General features: G+C 32.9%; 2 protein-coding genes across 6 annotated transcripts; one reads left to right on the top strand and one right to left on the bottom strand.

The window, feature by feature from the left end:
• Positions 1-441: 441 nt before the first annotated feature.
• Positions 442-5950, bottom strand: LOC106671061 (protein FAM177A1). Of its 5 annotated transcripts, none has more exons than XM_014401854.2 (7): positions 5037-5215; positions 4850-4939; positions 2481-2657; positions 2008-2172; positions 1617-1711; positions 793-852; positions 442-472 (listed from the first exon to the last, which is right to left on the bottom strand). In XM_014401854.2, exons 1-7 carry the CDS (start codon positions 5079-5081, stop codon positions 457-459), a joined length of 648 nt encoding a protein of 215 aa, XP_014257340.1. In that variant the 5' UTR covers positions 5082-5215; the 3' UTR covers positions 442-456. The 5 variants fall into 5 exon arrangements, with proteins under 5 accessions (XP_014257340.1, XP_014257339.1, XP_014257342.1 ...); XM_014401853.2 differs by having other exon boundaries at positions 5025-5108; XM_014401856.2 differs by lacking the exons at positions 4850-4939; positions 5037-5215 and adding an exon at positions 5691-5950.
• On the top strand, positions 5215-10976 carry LOC106671060 (actin-related protein 10). The gene is made up of 8 exons (XM_014401852.2): positions 5215-5461; positions 5525-5677; positions 8561-8669; positions 8734-8909; positions 10087-10205; positions 10271-10482; positions 10551-10752; positions 10807-10976. The coding sequence occupies exons 1-8, from the start codon at positions 5391-5393 to the stop codon at positions 10938-10940; spliced, it is 1176 nt and encodes a 391-aa protein (XP_014257338.1). The 5' UTR covers positions 5215-5390; the 3' UTR covers positions 10941-10976.
• The last annotated feature ends 11156 nt before the right edge of the window (positions 10977-22132 follow it).

Below are 22132 nucleotides of genomic sequence, written 5' to 3'. Positions count from 1 at the left end.
TTGAGATAAAAAAGTCAGTGTCACGAGTGGGATTCGAACCCAAGATCTTCGGCTAGATACGCCGCTGCTCGACCACTTGAGCCATCGTGACTTCGATCCTCTTGGACACTAACTCTCCATTCTTATCTCAACCAAGAACTTACACGTTAAGAATAATTAATTGAAAGATGTAACTTTGTCAATTGACCACTAAAACGTAATTGAATGAATTTTATAAGTAAAAAGAAGTATCACTTCACTAAACAGCTCCCCATGGCCACTTCATAGGTTACTGAGAATCCAATCTGATTACACGACATTTGAAAATGGCAAAAAGAGGGAAGGTTCGAACAGTTGTAGGTTGAGATGGAGAGCTAGTGTCTGTGAGGATTGACGTCACAATAGCTCAAGTGGTAGAGTAGCGGCGTATTTAGCTGAAGGTTGTAGGTTCGAATCCCGCTCGTGACACTGACTTTTTTATCTCAACCAAGACCTTACATGGAAAGAAAAATTGAAAGATGTAACTTGGTCAATTGACCACTAAAACATAAATGAATTATTATTTTATTAAAATGTTTGTTTTAATAAATGATAAATTCAGCAAAAGCATACACAGCCTATAAGAAATACAGAAAATAAAGTTCAAAAGAGATGCTGGCATTAATAAAAAAAAAAAATAATAATAAAAAAAATAAAAAATAAAGTACATGTAAAAAAAGGGATTTACAATTTTTACAAGCCTAATTAAGTTTAACAATGTATAAAGTGTAGATGAACTGTTTATACAACCTAATACATTTTTTCTTAACTTACACTTTGCACGACTTTTTAATGTCATGCGACCATCTAGAAACAGGACACTCTGAGGGTGATCTAAAAAAAAAGGCAAATAAATAACACGTTAAAATAGTTATATTTATTGCTATACAAAATTGCACAAAAGTGTTTAAGAAACGTGCGGCAAATAAATAAAATTATCCAATATGCACTTTATGATGACAAAATAAACGCAAAATGGTAATATACTTAAGAAATACAGGTAGAATAAATTAAAGTGAATAATTGGTAAATTATAATTACAAATTGAGGTAAGTAGAATTAAATAGGATTTAAAAGAAAAAGTTTACATTACAGGTAAAAATAATATAAGAAGCTCCTTTTTCTTGGTCAAATGAAAAGAAAGAAAGCCTTAATGAATGCTCACTGCCTGACATTTCAGCATGATCAGATCAAACAACTCCTGCACTAACTGCTATGAAAATAAAAGATAAATAAATAAAAAAGTATTTGAGTTGGTCTTGTTTTGTATCACAGTTTTGTGTACTATCTGCTCACTGTCTTTTTTACTTTGTTTTTATTTTCATTCTTTATTTCATTATGAATAATTCTTATTGTCATTTTTAAGGCCTTTTTTAGAAGGTTGTTTTATCATTTGACATCAAACAATCTACCTTCTAAAGTGGTCTAAAAAGACATAATACAGACAATCATTAAAAAAAAAAAGTTTTATCATTTTTTGTTAATATTAGTATAAATTAATCAGTTTTATCTCAGTACAGGCCGAATAAATAGTGCTAAGTTTGATCTTTGATTGTATGGCAACAAAATGTTTATTTGTTTTGTCAGGTTGTCAGTACCTTTCAGCTGAGCGAAATTGTTCAGAAGAAATAACATTGGTGTCCTGTTGAATCCATCCTCCTAATTCTAAATCGTCCTTCTTTTTCTCATTTTCCTATAAGAGAGAGAGAGAAAGATTATTTATGTATATATAAAAGTGAATGTTTGTACGTGTGTTAATCGTAAAAATGCAAATTACTGAATTGATTTTGATGAAACTTTTACAGTTTGTTTTTATTAGTGCTGGGTGAGTCGATAGACTATAAAATGGGAATATCACAAATAATGAGCTTCAGAATTGATAAAAAAGAGAACATTTTTCATAAATTCATTTCATTTTATCTCCTTGGGTAACATCAGGTTATAAAGCTAGTCGAAAATAAAGTAAAAAATATTGATTTATACACTCACCTCAGCTTGCATTCTTTTAAAATGCTCGATTTCGTATTCATACTTTGGCGATGTGATTCCAAAAAAGCTTGCCAGGTACTCGCCGACAAAGTCACACATCGCAAGGGTTTTATTGCCAACGAAGACTGTCTGGTAGATAAACCATGGCATCCATGTCAATGTGGCCTGAAATAAAAGTGCAAAGTTACTTTGACAAGATCTACTTTTTTATGAAAACTCTGAATGCATTATATATATTGAACACAAGAGGTTTTGGTATAACTTTCATGTAGGATATCTTATTTACAGACAAAAAGCAATATTTATTTACATTTTAGAATTGAAGAATTAATTAAAACGCCTTACATCAACAATAATTTAGTTATTATTTAAAATATTTGTATGGAACTGATTGGAAAATATTAATCAGACAACCCATCCTAGTACGAGGGAGAGTAAACAATAGCAATCAATTGTTTAAGTAATTTACTAACAGGATTGACTGATGAGACTTGGCTCCCTGACTTCTTCTGACTGCAGGGCTCAACATCGTCTTCCTCATCAGTGCTAAACTCCTCAAGGGTACCGTCGCTGAAGTGCAACACACGCTTTGGCTGTTTTCTCCCCGGTTGAAACTCTGCTCCTTGTTCAAGTGGGGTATTATTTAGAGGCTGAAAAATTAATAAATTAAGTAATTATAAAAATAAACAAAATACAAACATGTTCTAAGGATAATACACTACTCAAAATTTGAAACATACCACCTACAAAATAATCACGACTACCCCAGGATTTTTTAGGTATTTTATTCAATTACCAGAAGGTTTGTTAGTTAGGACAGAGGTGATTTGAAATAATGTAATCGATATATTGTTTATTAAATAATTAAATGAATACAAGTAACAAAAGAAAGAAAAATGAGCTTTTTAGGTTGAATTGATTAATAATTGTTAGATTAAAAATCTGCCTTCTGTAGTCCATAAATTTGATTCTGATAAAACTGTTTAACTGTTCAAATAATAAAGTTCAGAACCATTTGGCCCAACTTTAAAAATCTATGCTGCTCTATCAGGGCTTCAGTTTTTTAAGTCATACAGCCCCACAAACTATTGTTAATAATAATCAAGTGAAAATTTTGCTTTTAAATATAAGGACTAGTTGGAACAATATTCACTTTTGGTCATAAGATTATAATATCTATAAATATCTATTATAGCTGTATCACTAAGAAGAATGCAATATCCACTCCTTCATTACAAAAAAGTTAAGGACTGATGGAACAGCTATTGAATTGAAATACACTAAAGTTGCAAACAAGAAAGTTTTTTTCTTGGGGGAGGGGGGAGTGCCTAGTACCCATGTCTCTAGTATTGGAACAGTGATACCATTACCAGCAGTACAGAACTGAAACCTGGGAAACGAGTATAGCTTAAACCAGGGGAAGTAAAATTAACAACTGTAATAAAAATAATACATATTAATGTATGATTAATCCAAAAATATTTAACAGTAAACAAATAAAAAATACTCATTACTGACTTAAGCTATTTCTGCCGGTACCTCCTGCTGAAAAATGTTATTATTGAATATTATGTTATAAAAATGGATGAAATGTAAAAAAAATGTATTTAAAGAAAACACACCACAAATACAATCACCAAACAACATACACACATTCACACACATATACACTAATCAAATCTGTCACAAACAATTACATCACACACCCACATACACACACAATCGTTTATTGATGTGCAATTGGCTTGTTAATAATAATAATAATGTGATAAATATATTTAAAATTAAATTTAATTAAAAAATTCAATTAATAATTCTTTTATGTAAGGTCTTGGTTGAGATGAAAAAGTTAGTGTCACAAGCGGGATTTGAACCCTTGAACTTCGGCTCAATACGCCACTGCCCTAACCACTTGAGCCACTGTGACTTCGATCCACCAACGCCTCATCTGAACCTACAACCTTTTGAAAAAGATGTAAAATATAAATGATTGTAGGTTGAGATCTTACATAAAAGGATAATTAATTGAAATAATTAATGTGAACAATTATACCACAAAACATAAATGGGTTATGTATAGAGATTAGTGACCGTTAATCGATAGTTATTCAGATATCGCGAGATGCGGTCGGGACTGCATCTCACGATATCTGAATAACTATAAATGGGTTAATTAAAAAAATGAACAAAACTATTATTTATTAATATTCCTTACTATTCATTTATTATTACGATTCAACCAGACTTTTATAATAACTTTAAAATGTTTGAACCAATTGGAATTGAGATAAATTATTTTTTTTAAAGCTTTTATTTGCATGATTTTATTATCCAAAGTATCACATAGTTTTACAGAGTCCATTTCCCTCTTCTTATACTGTCCAAATTTACGAGACAAGGCTATGCATCCTCTTTAGCGGCAAAGGACATTTGTAATAATAAATAAATATTTTGTTGAACGACTGGACAAAGGCTCTCCATTGCAGCTTTGACTTGCAACATGCAAATCAGTAGATTGCATTGTTTAGTGTACGCACTGCTAGTTGACCTAGTGTGTGCAGCTGCAGCCAAACCTGACTAAACTATAGCCCATATAATTTAGTCTGACAGTTTGGTCTGTAATGTGTGTAGTGTAATGGCATTGTCAGCAGCGTACTAGACAAACACAATAAAGAAAAACAAACACAACGAAATAAAACTCACCTACACTGGGTCTGCATATTATCACCATTTTTACAGATAAGAACAAACTTTCAGGGTATTTTTCTGAATTAAAATAAATTTTGGATGTCTACAGCTACAATCTGTCACAAGTATTATTGTTTAAATAGTGAACAATTACCATTGATGTGGGTGGACCAACGTCCTTCGTCGACGTCTCGGAAGGGCTTACTACGTTCATTTTAGAAAAAAGCCCCTTAGGCTTTTTCAACTGGAAAAAGCTGAACTTCAGTTTTGCTCTTGAAGAATCGAGTTTGAGCCAATATGCTAAACTTAACGAAATGAGGTTTGTTTACCTTTGCACGTACCTGACAACCTGACCTAAATATCAGAGGTGAAGAATGACTCACCATAACCGTTCTCACAAAGAAGAAGGGGAGGGAGTTCGAGTGTTTGATTTCTTTATAAAGTTCGATAAAAAAATTAATTATACTTGATTGTATTGCTGCAGAAAAAAATATTTTTGTTTGTTTAGTACAGTTGAATCGAAAAGAAAATTGTGGATGGTGAAATGTTGACTTTGGTCGAATTCCGCGCGGTGGTTCTTCGTATCATATCTAACCTTCCTCTTGATTGTCGTGGATTTAAAGTTAGAGACTAGACAGTAGATTCATACTTCACTCATCCAGATTCCAGTGTTCTCCAGACTCTATTCTCCTCAGATGGCCATGTACGAAGGTTACTCATCCGATAAACCGGCCGTCGTTTTAGACATCGGAGCACGATACACAAAGTCCGTTTAACTATTATTTTTTTATAAAATAAAAATAATTCATTGTGTCTTTCATATTGCCAGGTGCGGTTTTGTCGGCGAGTTCACCCCTCGAAGTATCATCCCGACGGAGGTGAAGTGTCCGACGACAGGTCTAGTCCGGAAGGTGGACGATTACAAGGACGAAGCCGACCTCTACGCTCTTTTGGTGGCTTTTATACACAAAATTTATTTCAGGTATTGGTCTCACCTGGTATTCGTGCCCGTGCATAGCAGTCGGTCGTCACACTCCACTTGAAGCCAAGGACACAATCGTCCTATTGGGCGAATAGTGCTAATTGCTGCCTTCCACATAGCACAAATTGAACTTAAACAGAGAGAAAAAAAACGCGATATTAATTTGTGTTGGCTGATAAGAAGTGAATTTCCTGGTAAAAACCAAAGTGGTTCTTGGGAAGATTCATTGACAACACAAACTCAATCAAACATTGGCGTTCAGCAAAGTTTTTCTGTTTGCAAAAAAAAAAAAAAAATTCAATTAAATGATTACATTATGTCACATGAGTTTTTATGTTTAACTCGAGTACCAGAGGCTCTATCACCTCACTTTCACGTATTCTCTACTAAAATTTGGAATTTATCCAAAAAGTTTTTCACCTTTAGAAAGACAAGTCAATTAAGTGATTAAAATATATCATGCGAATATCTTAAAATAATAAGGCAGTCAATTAGAGTAAAAATGGTTTATGTTTAACTTGAGCACCAGAAGCTCTGTCGCCTCACTTTCACATACTCTCTGCTAAAAATTGAAATTTATCCACAAAGTTTTTCTCCTTTAGAAAGACAAGTCAATTAATTGATTGAAATATATCATGCTAATATCTTAAATAATAAGGCAATCAATTAGAGTAAAAATGGTTTATGTTTAACTCAAGCACCAGAGGCTCTATCGCCTCACTTTCATGTACTCTGCTGAAAATTGGAATGTATCCAAAAAGTTTTTCTCCTATTAGAATGAAAAGTCAATTAATTGATTCAAATTTATCATGTGAATATCTTCAATAATAAGGCAGTCAATTAGAGTAAAAACGGTTTTTGTTTTAACTTGAGTACCAGATGCTCACTTTCATATACTCTCGGTTAAAAATTGGAATTTATCCAAACATTTCATTATATTTAGTGGCCTATTGACCAAATTACTTCTTTCACTTAATTAATCTTTTTATGTAAGGTTTTGGTTGAAATGAAAAAGCTAGTGTCACGAGCAGGATTCGAACCCACGACCTTCGGCTCAATACGCTGCTGCTCCAACCACTTGAGCTATCGTGACTTCGATCCACTCGGACACCAACTCCCCTTCTCAACCTACAACCATTATTCATGTGAATATCTTAGATAATAAGGCAGTCAATTAGGGTAAAAACAGTCCATGTTTAACTCGAGCACCAGAGGCTCTATAGCCTCACTTTCACGTATTCTCTGCTAAAAATTGGAATTTATCCAATTTTTTTTCTCTTTTTTGAAAGAAAAGTCAATTAATTGATTAAAATATTTCATGTGAATATCTTAGGCCTGGTTCACACACAGGTGAAAGGTATGAGAGGTGCACATGCGATAATGGTGTGAGATACAAAACAAAAAGTATCGAGGGTACTCTCCTGGTGACTAGATTTAGTCACTCCCCTCTATTTCTTCTCGATCCTCTCCTAAGTGGTTTAAAGGCCTAGATATTTGATTGTGTCATATTTTTATAATGGCCGAGTTAGAAGCTGTAGCTCTTTGGCATTTAATTAGATGAAAAACAAGTAAAAGTAGAGTAATGTGGGTTCACTCATATTTCGCCACGCATTTTCTTTTTTAACTTTATCCACATAATTGTGATAACTGTTGTGCCAAAGCATGGGATATGTTTGAACTAATAAATTTTTTTGTTGATATCAAAAATGTCACTTCTTTTTTAAAAGTTAAAAAAAGACGTATGAAAACAAGAGTCGGATGAAGTGGTCTGTTTGATACAGTATGAACCGTGTGAATGACATGCTGCGCAATGTCCCAATGCCTTCATACAAAAAAATTATCAAATAACCAAACATCCCAAGTGAAATCAGTATCTCATACCGGTCGTCTGCCAGTCTCCCTGTCTGAATGTCTGTATTTGTCCCTAAGTTACATCAGTCTCATTGATAACAATCTCTCATACCAATTACCTCTGGGTGAACTGGACCTTAGATACTTAGACACTCATAGCAAAAACAGTTTATGTTTAACTCGAGCACCAGAGGCTCGGGGGTGACATTTCTTCATGCTTTCTGTATGGAGCCAAGGAATTGCATCCTTCAATTAGTTAGGACAAATCATACACCCATTCTCTGCATGCTGGACCCATAACAGGCTTTGGCCCAAAAGGAAGAACCTTGCAATGTTTATATCCTAGTTCAAACAGAGCAAATGCCCCTCTTATGCAGAGGTGAAACAAGTTCTTTGTGGCAGCCTTAAATTTTCTTGAATTGTTCCAACATTGGCTAATCACAAACGTTATTTGGAATTATAAATAACTACAAAAGTCTTTACATTACCCAGTATTTTTTAAAACTTGATTCAGATTCTTCTCTGACAAGATAATGTACCAGGCTGGGAAATTCTGTATGTGAGAGGTCACTAACTTGTACATCATCTACCAAATATAACTTTTTGTTTGCTCTGTCAGATTTCATTAGTTTTGTTTATGTTGTTATGACTATGATGCAACAAAAACTATTTAAAATAAATTTTTACCACAATACTGTCATTTTAGAACAATGACTGGTAATGAAATCCTTGGATAACATTTCTTAGATATGGTCTCTAAGACATCTTCAAAATTAAATTAACACATTTTAATATGTATGTATAAGTCAGTAATGGCTGTGCACAAATAAATTTATTCTAAAATTGTCTAATGTTTAAATTTCAATTAACACATTTTTTAAAATTAATAAAATGTTTTCTCTTGGCCATAGTGCAATAATAAACTAATTATTAACCCACTATCTCTGGGATAAAATAGCACAGGGCAAATAGCCACAGTTTTGAATATTTAGTAAATAAATTAATTTTCAGCTTTATTTTAATTTTTTTCAGAAATCTTCTTGGAACTCCAAAAGATCGTCATGTTGTTATTGTAGAATCTCTTTTAACACCAACCATATTCAGAGACACGTTAGCAAAAGTTCTTTTCTGTCACTATGAGGTGTGTTGAAATCGCCATACAAAATATATAACCTTTTCCACCAATCTTTTTTTTGTCTATGCAGGTCGCATCTGTTCTATTTGTTCCTTCTCATTTAGTAGTTTTATGCAGCTTAGGGGTAAGAACTGCACTTGTTGTAGATGTAGGATACAAGGAAGCGCAAGTGATTCCTGTCTATGAAGGCGTCTTGGTACTGTCAGCTTGGGAAGCACAGCCGTTAGGGGCACAATCTGTAGAAAAGTAGGTTTGAAAATACATATAAAATATTAGTATTTAAAATAGTTTTATGATTACTCTAGATGTCTGTGGCGTTATGAATCTGTAGTTTGGTCATTTCCGAACATTATAGTGCCTAGCCTAACTATTTTCTTTATTAGAAATATTGACAACTTTTTCACTCACGAACACTCTAGATCAAGGTATGGTCTTAAAGAAGAAAGTGAATTCAGTTGTTCCTGTCAAGCTTTCAACCTATTTTAATGCCATCATTGGGCAAAACAATATTTAAGGTTTTTACAGGTGATCTCAAATTTCCTTGAAGACCTACTCACTCCTTACAGTAACATTGTTATAGTCCTTGGCAATGTTGGGACTAAGTTAGTCTTCAAGGAAATTTGAGATCACCTGTAAAAACCTTAAATGTGTCAATTTACAGTCATATTTAATATTGTTTTGCCGTGGTGATGACTTAAAAATAGGTCGAAAGCTTGGCAGTAACAACTGAATTAGCTTCGCTATGTTAGTCCTCAAGCATTTCGTTTTATAATGAAATAAATCAGAACTGAACAAAAAAATTACACAAACCCTACATTGAAGATGATGAAATGCCAAAGTGCATCTCATAGACCAACACAGCAAGAAATAGACCAGACTGATCAGAAATGACCAATTTAAATTTAAAAAAATATTCATAATGTATTTTAATATAAAAATTATATTTGTTGTTACGCCTGCAATAGTGCTTAAATGTTTTGGTGAAAAAATCATGTAGTTGGGATGTTACCGTCATGTTTACCAATGAGGATTTGTCCAAAATCATTGGTAAAACCAATCTACAGGTTCATCACCCCACAGACCATGCACCCACCATCAATCATGTTTTATATATTTTATATACATAAAAAATAAAACATTAAACATCAAAACATTTTTGCCTTAAAATCGTGCTATAATTGGATTTCAATTCATGCCCTAAATATGTTTAATTCTAAAAAGCATTTGTCCAATATATTTTTTTATTGGCTTCATATTGTTAATCCATTTTATGTTTTTCTATTTCTTATTAAACAGTTTTAACATTATCTATCTATTTTTGGTCTATTGATTGAGGATCAAAACTGCTTTATAATTTTTGAGGCATAATAATTTTTTAAATATATTGTTAACTCACTCTTTAAGAAATTTTTATCATTGTTAGGAGGCTTAGACATAATTTGCTTGAGGCTCATAAAGAAATTAAAAATGCATCAGGTGATGCAAGCAAGTCAAATGAAGACATTTACAATCTGCCAGAAAGTGTAATTGAAGATATCAAAGGTAAAAATTTGTTTTTACAAAATCTACAAAACAGAAGAACATTGTGTTATTTGTTTTCTATGCAGTTCGAGGATGTTTTGCCACGACTTATGAAAGGGGTGAGATGTTTAGGGATGGAGTCACCCCAAAACAGCCTCCATGCCTTGATTACCGTCTTGGAGGCAATCAAGTTTTAAAAGTACCTGGTTGGGTGCGAGAATCTGCTTTTGAAGTCATTTTCGAAAAAGACAACGACCAATCGTCATTACCTAACCTTATACTAGATGCTATACTCAAAGTATTACATTTTACATTTGTACTTTGTACACAGTTACGATCATTGCTTATTTATTGTTTGTATTGTAGTGCAGCCTGGATTGTCGAAAACCGCTGGCTGAAAATATCTTTCTTGTCGGTGGTACTGTGATGGCACCTGGTTTCAAATCGAGACTTCTCCGAGAACTAAAAGAATTACTTAAGTCGCCATTGTACAACACACGGTTGGCCCTCATCAAGTTTAAAATTCACACAGGTCTCGCCCAAGAGAATTATGCCTGCTGGCTCGGAGGTGTGTTTATGTATTTATAAGTATATTCAAATGTCAAATTCATTTTCTTTGAAGGTGCCTTGTTTGGAGCAACTGACATGATTTCACTGCGAGGATTTACCAAAGCTAATTACCACAAGTTAAAAACTGTACCGGACTGGTCAAATCTTTCAACCAACACATTGTTTCTTTCTAAGCTAACAATATAACACAATTGAAAATTAAAGGACTATATATGTACTATATTATTTTGTATTTATTTAACATTTTCTAACTAACAAAAACAGTAAAAATAATAAAAGTTTTTATTGCATATTTATTTTGTGTTAAATATTTAGTAAAATCTCTAGTTAAATATTTATTTCTACTGCCTCCTACCACGCCAGAAACCCTAACACCTATCGCTCCAGAAACGCTAACGCCGCCTACCAGTAGATGAAACTTAAAAATCCGATAAGAATACATACTTTTTCCAGATTTTTGGGACTTTTAATATTTCGTTAGGCAAAGAAAGGATTTATACATATTTTGATCAATTTTGGATCCGATTGGTAAACGAGATCAAGTAGAACTAGTTGAATGTTTTCCCCATTCCCCAAATCGAGTTGAAACTCGAAAAACTGGTAAAATTACATACTTTTTCGACATTTACTTTTGACATCCAAGTTATGTAATCCGTTATAATAAAAGTCCAAAAAAAAACTTTATTTATAATAACGAATACAATTTTATACAACAAGTATACCGGCCAACAACTAGCATAACACTGCGTCTAGCATAAGACTAAGAGTAAGACTTAATAGAAGACTAACGGAAGACTGTCGGCCCTAGCGCCTGAGCCCTATTTATATGGAAGTGAAGTTTGCTGACTCAGATGCTGTGGATTCTGGAAGACGGTACCATAACTCCTCCATCCTTATGTTCGAAGCTCCTGCGAGATCAGACAAGAGAGTCCGGGGTAGACACTTGTTTGGTCCTCTTGAGTTGTCTGGGTCTCTGCTCCAGGTCGATGAAGAGTTCTCTTGCGAAGACAACGGAGGTACATAAGCAGGAATAGAACCAAAAGGAGAGCGCCACTCACGAAGTAGTAGTATTTCTCAAGAGAAGTGGAAGGGACGTCCTCTAGGTACTCCAGCGGTTTCATTGCTATATTGAATTTGTGCAGATCTTCAAAAGATATGTTTAGGTCTGAGTGAGCAAATACTTGTGCGCTAAGACTCATGACTTTGGAGTTTTTATACATAGGAATTACTTTATTATCCAAAATGGTTTCATTCTCATCTAAATTAATTAAGCTAGTGTTGGCTAAAAATACAGTATCATTACAGTTATGTTTATTTACCACTATTTTGTTAACCTTAAAAGTTAAATAATAATCTACGAAAGGTATATATTTTATAAAAGGTAAACTAGAAGTGTATACTGCCTTACAGTCTATTAGATTAACATTATTAACAATTTGCAAAATACACTTGTCACTAACAAGAGTCTTATTATGGCAGTACAGGTAGTCCTTGATTTCCTCGCATGTAACTGTAAATAACTCATCGTTCACTCTAAGGATTAAAGGAGGGTGCGCATAAATTGTTGAGACCAGATTATCTCTTTCTATAGGATAGGACAGAAGGAAATATGTTTCAGGAGAATAACTATGTAAAGGAACATTAATGAAGTAATATATATTATTGTCTTTGATTGAACAATGTACTTTACTTAGTTGCCAAAGTGCTGTAAGGTCTGAGGTCAAAAAAGTTACGTTTCTATTTGTTTGAAGTGATTCCAGATCATTATGAGTTAAGATACTTGAATGCAATATATTTATTTTACAATATTTGATAGAAGTCTCCACATCTCTGATTTTGTTTGCTATGAGTACTAAGTTAAGAAATATTGAATTGAGTTGGTTGATTTCGATCTGATTAACAACTGGGCTGGATAAAAATTGTTTCATTTTTTTATTGTTTGATTGTATTATTAATATGTCATGATTAAATTCTTCTATTAATTTTTTATTTAATGCCAATTGGTTTTCGACATTATGTTCTAAATGAAATGCGTTTCTTTCGATACCATTTATGATTTTATCGTACTTTTCTTTATCGTCAGAATCCATATTTCCTGTTAGCCAGGATATGGCCTTACCTAGACCGTTAATGAGACCTCGTTTGACTCTAATTCTATGATGGTTAGTAATTATATGGTCTAATTTATTACGACTATAGAGATAATATTTGTGTAAAGATTTCACTGAACTGGTTTGGTTTAGTTTATAAGAGACGTTTATAATGTTATGAAGATTTTGTAATTCTGAATCTAATAATTCTAGATTGGTAATATGAATGAACGTATAGTATTTATCTACAACAAGCGTCTTAGTGATTTTAAAAGATGTTATGCCAGGTCCTTGGGTCATGTCATTAATTTGAATAGGGCTGACTGGACTCGCCAGTGTAAAAATTACTATGCTGACTAGGCTCACCACCGGGGTCAGGAGGGAAGTTTTTTGTGATGCCTCTCTCATCTGAAACAGGCAGAGTATTAGTTGTATTTTTCCTAGGCCTTTTTATCAAACTAGGGTGTATTTTAAAAGATTTTTTATTAACTGTAGCTAGTTTTGTTAATTTTGAGTAATTTCCTCTTTTATATTTGGGTTTGGCTTTCCCGAATTGTTTATCGCGTATATATATTTCGCCTTCTGGGATATCAACAGTTTCTCTATTTCTATTTAATTTATTTGTTCGATCTTCTTTTTCTTTTTCAATAATTCTTTTGATGGCCCGAGACAGTAGTTCCTTATCATCATGATATTCTTTTACCCGTTGTTCTAGAATCAAATCGTCTGAAGGGCTATTATTCGACTGAACCCCAAAAGTTATTTCGTTAGGTGTCATTTGTAAATTTGACATTAATGAATTGTTAAAAGCTATTAAGGAAAGTCGGAGGATTTTAGGTGTTGGATAATTTTTGTCTCGTTTTATGACGTTCATTATCTCAGTGAGCGTAGAATGTGCCCTGTTGATAAGTCCGTTGGAGTCAGAATGGTTCGGGGTGGTGAAATGGGTGTTTATATTATTGTATTTCAAAAAGTTTTCGACTAGCCTGTTTTTAAATTCCGTACCGTTGTCGAACTGTATTATTTTAGGGCAAGGGAATAGGCTGAGATAATCTTCAAGGGATCCTATTATTTCGTTTGCTGTCGATACTTTAATTATGTTGGCATAAAGTTTTTTCGAAAAACAGTCTATAAGGGTAAAAATTAGTTTCCCATCAAAATGAAATATGTCTCCTTGAAGTTTTTCGAAGGGTTTAGATGGAGTTGGAGTGATTTCGTAGACCTGCCGTATTGGTCTACGATCGTACTTAACTTCTTGACAGAGAGAACAATTATTAATAATTCCAGTTATACTCTCTAGCATTTTTGGCCAATAGTAGCGCTTAGACAGGCTTCTATACGTTTCATGAATGCGTCGGTGAGCGGTTTTGCCTATGTGCCAGTTAAGTGTAATTTCTTCTTGCTCCGAAGGGTCGATTACATCAAGTTTTTTTGTAAAATATCGTTTTATTTTAACAGAAGGAAATGTTTCTCTTATAATGTTGGACAAGTGGTTGAATATTTGATCATAAATTTGTATGTCAATAGAATTATCTATCTGAGGTGAGCTGAGGATTCCGTATGTTCGATTAGGTTGTAGATATTCAAGGCAGTTTTCTTCTAAGTCTTTTGAATATGGGTATCTAGTGTACCAGTTGTACCTAGTCTTGTTGAAAGGTCTTTCAATGGGAACTTTAGAATCAGGATTTCCACGAGTTATTGTAATTTGGTATTTCTCTACATTGACACCTTTACTCTTATCCTCAATGATTATAATTTGACTATTTGAGGATTCTTGTGAATGTTGTGTCGCTAGACTTGCATTGTCATCTTCTTCGGGGATATGAAATTCTCTGGCTAAATCTTCTATCATATCACTATTATTTTCTGGTGAGGGTCTGGATAAGAATTCGTCAATTATTTCATCGTTTTCGCTGATAGCATAGCAGTCTAGGTGATTTGGTGGGTTACGGGATAAGGCATCCGCTACGTAATTAGTTTTGCCTTGGACATACTTTATTTCATATTCAAAGTCACATAGTAGACACTTCCAGCGAATATTTTGCGTTCGGCTCTTTCATATTGTGAGGCCATTGTAGGGGCTTGTGGTCGGTTTGTATTTATTCGGATGGATTTTCGATTTATCCAAATTGAAGTCTCGGTTGCGAGTTAGCGACATTGGCCTATTGCTACTTCAAACTGATTCCCTGTATCAACCTTCATAAAATTTGGTCCAAATATCCAGAAACAATTTATGAATCTAAGGAAATATCAAAGTAAAAAAAAAATTTGATAAGTGTATTTTTTTTTTGATTTATCCAAATTGAAGCCTCGGTTGCGAGTTAGCGACATTGGCCTATTGCTACTTCAAACAGATTCCCTGTATGAAACTTCATAAAAATTGGTTAAAATATCCAGAAACATTTCATAAAACTAAGGAAATATCAATAGTATAAAAAAACATTTGAAAAGTATATTTATTTTCGATTTATCCCAATTGAAGCCTCGGTTGGGAGTTAGCGACTTTGGCCTGTTGTTACTTCCAATTGATTCCCTGTATCAATCTTCATCAAATTTGTTCAAAATATCCACAAAGAATTTATGAAACTAATGAAATATGAAAAGTCTAAAAAAACATGGGAAAAGTATTTTATTTTCCAATTTATCTCAATTGAAGCCTCGGTTGCGAGTTAGCGACTTTGGCCTGTTATTACTTCCAATTGATTCCCTGTATCAATCTTCATAAAATTTGTTCAAAATATCCACAAAGAATTTATGAAACTAATGAAATATCAAAAATCTAAAACAACATTTGAAAAGTATATTTATTTTCGATTTAACCGAATTGAAGCCTCGGTTGCGAGTTAGCGACAATGGCCAATTGCTACTTCAAACTGATTACCTGTATCAACCTTCATTCGGGACAAATGGTCACGATTTATGAATTTTAGCCCTTCGCGGTCCCTGTTCGGGCGCCAGTTATGTAATCCGTTATAATAAAAGTCCAAAAAAAAAACTTTATTTATAATAACGAATACAATTTTATACAACAAGTATACCGGCCAACAACTAGCATAACACTGCGTCTAGCATAAGACTAAGAGTAAGACAATAGAAGACTAACGGAAGACTGTCGGCCCTAGCGCCTGAGCCCTATTTATATGGAAGTGAAGTTTGCTGACTCAGATGCTGTGGATTCTGGAAGACGGTACCATAACTTCGATATTTGATTAATCTCGGTTGATGTAAACCATTTCTAAAAAGTTACGTTTATGTTTGTTTTGTTCTTTGTGTAATATTTTTGGATTGTTGAAGTCGAAATTGTGTTTGTGTTCAAAATGGTGGGTAGCGAGTGCTGTAGGATTTTGCTTGGGTTTTTTGCAATCAGAGATATGTTGCTTTACCCTCTTATCCAGATATTGGGATGTAAGACCGATGTAAGTTGCCGGACATTTAAACAATTGATTTTGTAGATTACGTCAGATCTATTTGTTATTGGTGTGGGATTTTTAATTTTGGAAAAAAGTGTTTGAATTGTTTTATAATTTTTGAAAGCTCTTTTAAAGTTATCGGACTAGAGAAATGTGTTTAATTTATGTGATAGGCCGTGAATGAATGGCGTGGAGATATATGTGGGTTTGTTTGTATTTGATAGATTTGATGTAGCATTATTAGTACTAGTGGATGGTGTTAGTGTTGAGTTGTAGTTGTTGATTATTCTGTTGATTATGTGTTTAGGGTAGTGATTGTGGACGAATCGACCGTCGAGATATCAGCAATTTGTTGGGGATTAGGGATGCGATCACAAAGAAGTGTGTATTGTAACTTCTACGCGTAGAGCTAGTTTACAAAAAGATATTTCAGATATTTGTGGCCTCCATTTCTGGGCCTTCGTCCCCCGGTATAGTATACGTTTCCTGCGTCTTTCAAATTCCGGTTTGGAGGCGGTAACGGTCAATAGACGCAAAAACTACGCTAACTCTTTATATTTGCAAAAATTACTGAATCGGTTATAGTTGTAAGACTCCCAATACATTATAGTCGGGAAAACTACAGAATTGATTTTTCTGATGTAAAGGTATGAAGATACAAAATTCGCCGTTGTATAGAAAAGTGCTCCAAGTGAACTTTTATTTAGTGTACAAAGATAACTATAAAAACCGATTTTGTTTTACAGGTATGGGTACATAAAAATTATAAATTATGAAAAATATTAATTGTCGGCCCTTTTTCGGGATTGGATCGGATAAAAACCGTAAAGACTTTTTCGTTTTAACACACTCTTTATTTCCAGTACATAAGCATTTTACACATATTATAACCTCTCTAAAAGTGACCAACGGATTTAAAAACGTCACAGTCGACGTACCCTTGGCGCAACATTCAAATTTATTCTCCTACACAAACATTGTTTTATCGAACTCAGTCAGTTTAAATTAAATGGTTAAGTATTTAATGGTTCACGGTTAACTAGTGTACAAAGAAGACTGTAAAAACCGATTTTGTTTTATAGGTATGTATACATGAACAATTATAAATGTAAAATATTAATAAACATTGTTTTATTGTACTCTGCCATTTAAATTAAGTGGTTAGGGTAAATTATGACTGCTAAATATATATGGGTTAATATAATAATTAAAGAAGTAATTATTTCGTTAACAGCTCCTCGTTGCTGCTTCATAAGTCGCTGAGAATCGAATGCTGATTATGTAACATTTGAAATTATTGCAAAAAAAGAGAAAAATCAAGGATGTAGGTTGAGATGAGGAGTTGGTGTCTGATTGGATCAAATATACAACAGCTCAAGTGGTCAGAACAGCGGTGTATACTAACTTTTTCATCTCAACCAAGACCTTCGACATAAAGTATTCATCGATATTCTTACTAAACCCAATTAATTATAAATTTTTTTTAAAGTCCTACTGATATCATTGCTATGTCATCTGCAAACATTGCAATTTTTACTACATCTATTTTTGGAAAACCACTGGTGTGTAATAAGTAAATCAGTGGACCTAATATGCTACCTTGTGGCACTCCTGCATATATTTTTTTAAATTCTGACTATTGATCTTATTGTTTGACTCTAAAATGTTGGTCAGTTAGTTTGGAACTGATATTATCTACACACTGCTTTAGCAGTATCAGTCCTTCATGCCAGTCCTTGTCAAAAGTTTGTGAGACATCAAGGAAGTTAGCAGAAGAAATTTGTTTTTCAGTTAATTTGTTCTATTGTTGAATCTCTTTTACGGAATCCAAATTGGTGGTCAGTGATGATTTGCTTTTTTTCTAAAATGGGTTCTTTTTAGTTAAAACTTTTCGAAAAGTTAGAGAATGTTGGTAGTGGTGATATTGGCGTGCACAATTTGACCTTGATTGCCACTTTTTGTTTTTTTAATTATAATTACTTCTGCAAATTTCTAGATGCTGGGGACATATTTCAGTCTGATTGCAGCATTAAATAGGTATATTTGTTTAACTATCCCCTTTTCAGCAATTTTTTTTAATATTACTCCAGTGCTAAGGTCATATCCTGGAGTCTTTTTAGCAGGTAAATTTTTAATATATTGTGGCATTTCTTTAGGTGTAACTAGCTTTATATTTTCTTCTTGTGGAGTGGTAGTTACTTCAAGTAAGCTGCCATTGATGTTTTCATTTGGTTTGAAAATTCTAGCAAATTGTCATGTACTTATTTTTAAACTTTCTTTTTGGACCATATTGTTAAGAATGTTTTTGCCTGCTTGGGGTCTCTTGATTGTTGCCATTTTTCTTTTCTGATTCACCAGTTATTTAATTTCCTTCAGGTAGTTGAAGCTTATTGTTCCATGCGTAGTGTGTCTAGTATTACACTATGCTGCAGTCTGAATGATGAAGGTGAAAACTTTTTCAGAATACTATATTTAATAGGAAATTAGATCTAATAAATTAATAAGACTAACCTGGCCTAATAGAAAGATTTAACAACAGACCCTTACTGAAAAATGCAAACAAACCAAAACAGTGAAGATAGGCAGTCAAAAAAGAAAAAAAATCTACTGTGTAAATTTTCTTTTGGGCTTGAACATAGGTACTACTGTAATGAATGATTATCTAGAATCTAGAACAATAGAAGCATTTAATAACAAACCTTTTACTGAACAAAAGCTTGAGCTTTATTGGACTTTATTGCAAAAATCACTAAGCCACTTTTTGGTTCTGCCATGATCAGGCTAATTTTTTTTGTTTTCTATTTAATAGAAAAGTAGATCCATTAGATTAATTCTTTTGGGCTTGAACATAGGTACTCCTGTAATGAATGATTATCCTTATTGTGCATATGATCCAAGCCAATTATTATGAACGTGTAATTACCCATTAAAAAACAGTTCCAATTTTATAGGACTTTATTGAAAGAATCATTCAAACCATGTACTTTTTATTTTTGTCATAATCCAGATATTTTATAGAGAAGTAGATCTAATAGATGAATCTAGAACAATAGAAACATTTAATAACAAACCTTTTACTGAACGAAAGCTTGAGCTTTATTGGACTTTATTGCAAAAATCACTAAGCCACTTTTTGGTTCTGCTATGATCAGGCTAATTTTTGTTTGTTTTCTATTTAATAGAGAAGTAGATCCATTAGATTAATAAACTAATCCAGGATGATTGATGGTATGGCTAGTATATGGTATGATGCTGAACAGCATCTGACAAACCAAATCAGGAATCCCCAAAGCGACTAAAAAATGATGCACCATGTAACTTTTCTTTCTCTGATAATTGAGCTGAAATACATGGACTGTAATGAAAAGATTATCCTTATTGCACATGAGACTTAAGGAAATTATCATGAAGATAATAGTTTAAGCTTTATTTTGAAACAAAAAAAAATCAGGAGAGAGTAGGCTAGTATGAGTCATATTAAGACTCATAAGCTGAAAGCGGAAATAAGTCGATTTTTTTGTATCTCCCACGGGAGAATCTCGATGGGGGAAAGATATTTACGCCAAGTTTACGGAAGTAAACCGAGTGGGCGAATAAATAATTAAAAAGAGGATGAATCTTGGCAGTCGGAGCTCGGTCCGGATTGAACCTGGGACTCAAGAGATAGCGTTGTAGTCGTTTTAGGTCTCCCTCCTTGCTTTTTCGGTTCAGTCTTGAACCAGTTCTGGTCTGTCGAAGAACTGCCCAGAAGAGGCAGCTCTCACCAAAGCCCAGTACAGCAGTGTTTTCGTTGTTTTTGTTCCAATGTGTTGTGATTTTTCTTTTGAACAATTATAACAAAAAGAAATAAGTGTTCTGTGTTTTTTCTCAACGGCCGGAAACGATCCTGGAGGAAGGAGAAATTCGACCGTCACTCGGTCCTTAAGGTACGTCTTTCCATCTTTCGACCCACACACTTGCAGATGTATTTCGTTGACCTTACATTCCTCGTGGGAGGATTAGGTTATAAATTTTAAAAAGTAATTTAAACAAACTCATATAAAACGTTATAATTAATATAAATTCACTAATTGCGTTTTTTTAAATAAAAATACATATATAAAAAAACAAATAAATGATCTGTCTTAAAATAGTTGAAATCGTATTATTTAAACAACTAAATGGATTATCTCAATAAAGAATTTATTTACTAAATCTTGCTTTTAAACCTCACTTGCTTAGTTATATTATTTTATAAAATAAATTTGGTCTTAATTTCACATTTAGTTTAACATTTTTCATGTTTCTAATACAAATATTAAATATTTATTGTTTCGTTACACCTGTTCAATAGTTATACAATCATCTTGAATCGATTGGAACTTACCGCTGCGATGTTGATGTTTAAGTAAAAAAAAAAAAATCTTAAAACAAGACTAAATTTGTTATTTATTTAGAAATCGTGAGATGCGGTCTGGTGTGATGTAGGTTTCAGAAAAACATTTTCTTTATCGTACCAACGTTTCGATCTTTATTGAGATCATCTTCAGGGCCTGGGATTTACAAACATTGTTTACATATAACAATTACATTTTGGATGTGGAAAAGTGAATTTATACAATACAAAATATATTTTTTATATATTCAATCAAAGTATTTCTATTATCAAAGTATTCTTGTTTGTAAATCCCAGGCCCTGAAGATGATCTCAATAAAGATCGAAACGTTGGCACGATAAAGAAAAAGTTTTTCTGAAACCTACATCACACCAGACCGCATCTCACGATTTCTAAATAAATATCGATTAACGGTCACCAATCACCACATACTAAATTTGTTGTTTATTTTTGAAATTTTGACTCCCCCAAGAAGATTATTTTTGTAAAAATTTTTTGCCTATAAACGTTGAACATTACTGTCAATAAAGTGGTGCCCTTTTTTTCCATTTCCAGTGTGAATTTTTATCAATTTTCATCTTCCTATGAAGTTGAAGGAAAATGTCACTGATGTTTTTTGGTGCTAGTTAACCCAAACTTGGCTGACTTCTATCTTCTTGTCACAATCCACATGTCTTACACTAACCAGGAAGATATGGAACAAAATACATTAAAAAATATTCAGTAATTAATTGAAATAATTAATATTTATGAACGCTAAACATATATGAATTTAAAAATATATTTGTATATCGTCCAATTACTTCTTATTTCGCTGTGAAGAAGACCAGCTTAAATTCCTATTTTATAAGATTTTTAAAAGTTCTTTTTAAAAAATTGTTTATCTATCTTGAAAGGATTTATAGAAATTTTAAGGATCTTATGCCATCTATACGTTTGAAACGAACCTCTTGCAAAGTAGATATAATAATTTAAAAAAATGGTGCACTGTTTTATATTCTTTGGGTGTAATTTTGGTAACTGTCAGTCAACCCGTATTTGCAAAATTGGCTTTCTTCCTCTATCTTTTTATCTCATCTTTTTTATCATTTTCCCATCTTGTTATCCGTCAAATGTCTTACTTTAGCCAAGAAGATCTGGTACAAAATTTATTAAAAAATATATTTATTATCATTTAATTACTTTAGATTTACATATGAAGAAGATTTATCTAGCTCATATTACATAGGGTTAAATATTTTTAAATTATAATTTGTATACATACATTTTCTAATTGTTCATCAATCTTGAATTGATTTATATAAATTATATAATCTGGTAAAATAATTATATTATCTATCTATCTAATTATATAATCTGAATCTAATGTCTGGTATCAGTTTAAAAAGAACCTCTTGGGAAATTATATTATTTTAAAAAAATGGTGTCTTCGTATTCTTTTGGTGTACTTGGGATAGCTGACAGTCAACGCAAACTTGACTTTTTTCTCTTTTGTTATCTCC

Source organism: Cimex lectularius, unplaced genomic scaffold (assembly GCF_000648675.2).
Source record: "Cimex lectularius strain Harlan isolate CLEC.00 unplaced genomic scaffold, Clec_2.1 scaffold408, whole genome shotgun sequence".
Taxonomy (NCBI): domain Eukaryota; kingdom Metazoa; phylum Arthropoda; class Insecta; order Hemiptera; family Cimicidae; genus Cimex; species Cimex lectularius.
The sequence above is the reverse complement of the archived record's forward strand: the minus strand, read 5'-3'. Positions and strand labels throughout refer to the sequence as shown.